We start from the raw sequence: 6,256 nt of genomic DNA on the forward strand, positions 1-6,256 counted from the left end.
GCCCCAGCTGCTCTGTTCCTAATTCGTCTTCACTTTTTCAGTTGATATCACTTACATAATTCAATATTAAATAAACATTTGACTAGATACGATTGGCTAACTGTTTGGCATGGATGTGATTTCCAAGAAGCTTTTTAGTTGTAAATTTCAATGTGTTTAATTGTGAATAATCAGATGTTAGTTAGCAGGACTCATTGCGTTAAGTTTCCCTTGACAATAATCTCTGTTGGATTGAAACATTGCTCTAATAATTAGATTTATTGGAAACTATCATTACAGTGTGCAGCTCTTTTGTCTGACCTCTGCATCAACCTTTCCTGCCAGGGTCACATCTTTGCCTTTAAACATATTTATACAGTATAATGTCATCAGTGGCAATGTACTGTAGGCCTTTTAACCTGATTGACTTATTATTTTCTAATAGGGCTGCAACTTTAATCTGCCATTTATTTTCTAGATTAATTGATTGATCATCATTTCTATAAAATGTCAGAATCTAGTGAAATTATCCAGCAACAATCTCCAGAAGCCAGAGTTCATGTGATCAAATTGCTAGAAACTGAAACTAGGAAATGTTGAAAAATGAGAACATTATAAAAAAAGACAATTATTTTACTGGTTTTGACGGATCAGCTAAATTCTTCAGCTAAAGTTTTTATTAGTATACAGTATGCACTGCACAATACAAAAATAGCAAAATATAAAAAAGTGGTTTACAAGATTAATGACTACTGTCATCGGTTGCTGGTTTTGTTTTATTTGAAATCTTTGTGTTGTTTGTCTTAATGTTGTTTTTCTTTTATTTGAAACTTTTTTTAAGATGTCTTGGCCAACTCAACGTTTTCAAATGTCTCATTGTGTCTGACCAACAATCTGAAACCAAAAATATTCAATTTACAGTGATGTAAAACAGAGAAAAGCAGCATAACATTACATTGGAGAAAATGGAACAGTGACATATTTGCTGCTTGTTTTAGCACTAGTTGTTTGCATAATCCTTTTATGATCCCAGGGACCGTTAAAAACATTTCAAAAATAATGGTGGATACTTATAAATGAGTCTGAAAGAGCATGCATCTTCTCTTGTCCTACTTCATTATTCTACAGATGGCACTAGCCAAAGATCCAGGGGCGGGCCCCGAGCAAAGAGATGCAGCCGACCAAAACTTTGACTTCATGTTTAAGCTGCTGATCATCGGCAACAGCAGCGTGGGAAAGACCTCCTTCCTGTTCCGCTATGCAGATGACTCCTTCACTTCAGCCTTTGTCAGCACAGTGGGCATCGACTTCAAAGTCAAGACCATCTACAGGAACGACAAGAGAGTGAAACTTCAGATCTGGGTGAGATAGAAAAATACACTGAGTCATTGATCTCTGAAATATGATGAAAAAGTAAGATTGGTCTATTAATTTCAGCAACATATAGTTCAAATTAAACAGTTTGACTATGTTAATGAAGGTGGAAGATTTGGTGTAGAGCTTTTCAGATGCATAAAATGTTTTCTTTCCACTGACCAACTAAGAGTGACAAAGAGCAAAACTAAAACAAATTGAGAACAAGAGTCTTGTAGTAGAAAAATAGCCAGAAAGAAAAGTAGTAATTGTTAAAAGCTAAAAGTTAGAATAGTGTTAGGTGGAAAGGTTTTGAAGAAGGCATTGTAACAACAAACCTCCCAAATGTTAAATGTTTATCAATATATGTCATATAAGTGATACTTTACAGACAAAGCAATATGGCTCTTGTAGTTTAAAACAAAATATTTAAAATCAGTAGGTTTGGAATAATAGGAACTTTTATTTTAACTTGCATTGGGCATTGTACGCAAAATGTTGTGGCATTAAAAAAGAGTCACAAATGAAACTACTTTCCTTCACCTTCATGCTGTCAAACTGCTTACATGCACAACGTCTGGTTTCTCCTCTGCAGCAGGAAAGAGTAAAAATCTAGCAGATAAGACCAGCACAAACTGATGTTTGCTCAGTGCAGAAGCCGAGAAAAACTAGCAAACGGTGTTACAGTTTGACCAGATTTAACTCTCTTTAATCTGGCACACATGAGTGTAAAACCTAATGTGTGTAGTTTTGTTTCAGTGTAGTATTGCTTGCTTTGTTTTTCTGACTGAAATCATGAATGGCAGAAAGCCCAGACACATTAGATTTAGTCACCTTGTTTGGCCCTGAGTCTATATTCTCTTCTGGTTTATTTACCTCTCCGCACCTTGAGCAGTTAGCCCAGGGCAAGTTCTATTGGACCAAAGCCATATATCACTATATATATACACACTGTTAGTAGTATTTTCAAATCTTTTTGAATCTTTTTGACTATGTTCATGCCCCTGTAAAGTAAAAGGCTTCAGACTTTTTCTAATATTATAATGTTTGCAGAATTGAAAACAATATAGAAACCACCACAAACAAAAAACATTTACAGTTACATACCCAGATTAAGGTGGGTTTGCACAGAATTAGCCACCTCTCCCATTTATTACAGGGATAAGGATTTTTTTGTTCTAAATAAAATGATCTGTAACGAAATTGGTTTACAAAATATGATACAGAAAAATTAAATGCATACACATGCAAAGAAAATTAAGGACTTTTTCATGTGTCTGTGTTCAGGAAGAAACAAATTCCTGCATGGTCAAATGGCCACAATTGAGCCATTATATACTATATACTGTTTCTTAATTGAGCCCAAGTATTCTGGAAATGACAGTGGGGTATCAAATCCCAAAAACACACTGATGGCTGTATTATCATTAATTTCAACAAGGATTAAAAAAACCCATAAATCTTTATGTTGGTCGACAAAAACAAGAGTGAGAAGAACAGAAATGTGCCTAGTTGAGTTAGTTTAATAGGATTAAGAGTCTAGTTAGCCTACAGCAGAGGTGTAAGTTCATAAAAAGTTGTGACACTCACATCACTGAGGCCTGAAGAGTTCCTCATAATTTCCAGTAAAAGGCTGAGGAAGGTTTTTCATTCCCCACACCAGAAAAAAAAAAAACACTGTACAGAGCAAACAAGTTTGACAGGCAATATATCAGCAAAATTGAGCATAAAACGCTGCAGTCTATCTAGTGTCAGAGCTATAATTTACTGGGTAATTAACAGCATTTACCTGGGGCTGAGAGCTTCTAAAACGCAGCTTCAACCAGAGGCAGAGTGTATAGGGCTTTTGAAAGACTGTTTATCCTCACCACGTTCCCTAGTTTGCCCTCTTTACACGCTGCTGCCTGTCATGGTTGTGGCGTAAACTAATTTCTCACAGTGTGGAGTTAATGACAGTTGATGTTTAACATCGTCCCCAGACAGCAGGGTTCATGAAAGATGCATGGGCTTGAGCTGCCGGAGCTGAATGTGCTTACTGCGCAGACTGACAACCAGGACAGATCCGTTACTAAATGTTAGTGGAAGGCGAGGACTCACCTACCGCACTCCTGTTAGATGAAAGTTATATATCCTTTAATTTTCTTCCTTTTTTAAATTTTTTTTTTTAGCTTAATGTATTCAACATAGCTTGTCTGCTCTGCTCTGCTTAACAATGATACAGTTGCATACGTTTACAGGAGGAAGGTATAATTGAATTGGTTTCATGGGGCCAATAAGACCAGCTCAACTCAACCATGCACCAAAGTTGGAGACAGTGGTAGCATGTCATGCTGTGATTCTCACAGTATGGCCCTTCTGTCATATCTCCATATTCAGAGTGCATGGTGTTAATATTGTACCTGACAGCTGCTGGCTGACATTTAAATCGATTAGACTGTTAAAGGCTAAAGAAGATCTGTTAAAGATCAGTTAAAGGCTTATTTCTTTTGGCGATTTAAATGTATCCACATCAGTTATCTTTCAGTGCTTTAACAGTTTTCTTACAATCAGCCAAGAGCATAAAGAAGAAAGGTAACATCTTTAGAACTTATTTTTGTCCCTTAAGGCGTAACCGCAAAGCAGAGAGCACATCCTGGTGTATTTACAGGGTGTGGCAACAATCAACACATGATGGGAGGGATTAACTTCTGTTGCAAGAGAGTTAATGATTTACCTTCTCTTCTCAGGACAACCAGGTTTACCATTTGTTTCCTTCCCTTTCTTTTATGTCTAAGAAATAAGTTCTTGTTGTTGGTTAGGAGAATTAAAATTTTTGTAAATCAATTTGGTTACAGATCATTTTATTTAGAACAAAAAAATCCTTATCCCTGTAATAAATGGGAGAGGTGGCTAATTTTGTCTTTAACAGCAACAACAACAACAACTGTGATTATGTTGTTCCCTTGAGATTGAGATGTGGTTTAAAACATTTAAAAAAAGACAGCATTTCTCAGGTGTGTCGTGTTTTATACAGGACACAGCAGGACAGGAGCGCTACCGGACTATCACCACCGCTTACTACAGAGGAGCCATGGGATTCCTGCTAATGTACGATATCACAAGCCAGGAGTCGTTCTGTGCCGTACAGGACTGGTGGGTAGACCTCCAGATGTGACTTCATACTGTTAAACCAGTAGGCATTTGTTGGCGTCTGTGACCTGGAGACAAGCTGCCATTTTCCTATGTGTTTAATACACAAGACAATACTTGTTCCACTGCTGCAGTAACAGGATACAGCAAAAAAGAAAAATAGCAAATAACCACAAACACATTTAAAAGTTTTTCATGTAAAGACACGCAATTTACCTCAGTCACTGTAAAACATTTACTGTAGTTAAAAGTATAAAGAGCTAATTAAAAATATATATAGGCATACATAGAATATATATACAGCTCACAGCTCTACATATAAAGTGGTGGACTTGAAAAGTTAAAAGTAGCAGAAGTGTTATCAGCAAGTGTCAAAAGTAAAAGTAGTTGTTGGGCAGAATGGCCCCTTACAGAGTGTGTTTATGATTATATACCTCATATTATTGGAATATTATTACTGATGCATGAACAAGTAAGCAGCATTTTAACTATCTCAGCTGGAGTTCATTCTTACAATCATCGCTATTAGCCTTAACTGGGGGGTAGTTAAATCTATAAAAATTAGTGGTTCACAAACTTTTTTCAATAATTTCCCCCTTTTTAAATATGTTTTTCAGCCAAGTACCCACTGATGAGCGCAAAACATTTTTAGTAGAAACAAAATGCCTAAAGGTACAATACAGTGCTGGCCACCATTGTCTGATTCATTAAGAAAAACACTTAAATGCTTCATTTCAGATGTTTAGAATCCATCGGCAATTTTTTTTGTCATCCTGCAATAACACTAACTCAGTCCAATCCAATCCAATCCAACTTTATTTGTTAAGCACTTTAAAACAACCAAAGTTGACCAAAGTGCTGTACAGATGAGAAACGTTGAGTTGTGCTTCACTGATGCTTTTCCGTTGTATACCAGCGAGGAAAATGCTTTGATCAAACAGTTTTTCCAGAGGTTTACTGTAGTAGACCTTTTTAATGGCAATATTGCATTGAAAATAGGAATTTTTGAATATAAATGTGGTTTATTGAATTTACATTTACTTTTTTATTGAATTATTAAGCATTAGTTAGTCATAGGTCGCCCCATTTGAAAACATTGCGCTGCAGGATGCATCATATTCTGTTAATCATATGTTTTTTTATGTACAATTAGAATTTGCAAAGAACTTTATAAATGTAAGATAATAAAAAGTACATTATTTAAAGTATGTAAAATGTAAATACTATTACTAAAACTGGTTGTAAAATGTTGTGTTGGTGTTCCTAGGGCAACCCAGTCAAGACGTACTCATGGCAATGCTCAAGTAGCACTGGTAGGCAATAAGCTGGACTTGGAAGAAGACAGGCAGGCCCCACTGAAGATGCCCAAAGACTGTCTACAGAGTTGGTCAGTATACACACCACACAAACCAACATCACTTAATATATCTGCAATTTCCCAGCTTCTGCAATTTCCATCTTGGATCAATAAAGTATATCTATCTATCTAATCAACCTCATAACTCTTCTCTCTCTGCCTCTGTCTCTCTCTCTCTCACTCTCACTCTCTCTCTCACTCTCTGCTTTTCTCAGGCTTCCAGTTTCTCGAGGCCAGTGCCAAAACACATCAATGTGAAGCAGGTTTTTGATAAGCTGGTGATGTCATCTGTGAGAAGATGAGCGAAAGCCATAACGGTTGACGCCGTCTGTCAGCCAATAAAAAGGAGCTGACCTGAAGGAGGCGCCCCGCACAGCCAGGGTGGCTGTGCGTTGCTGATAGCTTGGCAATGGAGATTCATAGAAGCCAGCGGTTTCC

General features: G+C 36.8%; 1 protein-coding gene across 1 annotated transcript in view; it reads left to right on the forward strand.

The window, feature by feature from the left end:
• Positions 1–6,237, forward strand: part of rab3da (RAB3D, member RAS oncogene family, a) — a 7,808-nt gene extending 1,571 nt beyond the window's left edge. The window contains 6 exon segments of the mRNA XM_035660368.1: positions 1,108–1,341; positions 4,346–4,464; positions 5,729–5,808; positions 5,811–5,848; positions 6,034–6,094; positions 6,097–6,237. Coding sequence (XP_035516261.1) covers positions 1,108–1,341; positions 4,346–4,464; positions 5,729–5,808; positions 5,811–5,848; positions 6,034–6,094; positions 6,097–6,140 — 576 coding nt within the window. The 3' untranslated portion in view covers positions 6,141–6,237.
• Positions 6,238–6,256: the final 19 nt, after the last annotated feature.

Source organism: Morone saxatilis, unplaced genomic scaffold (assembly GCF_004916995.1).
Source record: "Morone saxatilis isolate NCDOM2014 unplaced genomic scaffold, NCSU_SB_2.0 Contig17, whole genome shotgun sequence".
Classification (NCBI taxonomy): Eukaryota; Metazoa; Chordata; class Actinopteri; family Moronidae; genus Morone; species Morone saxatilis.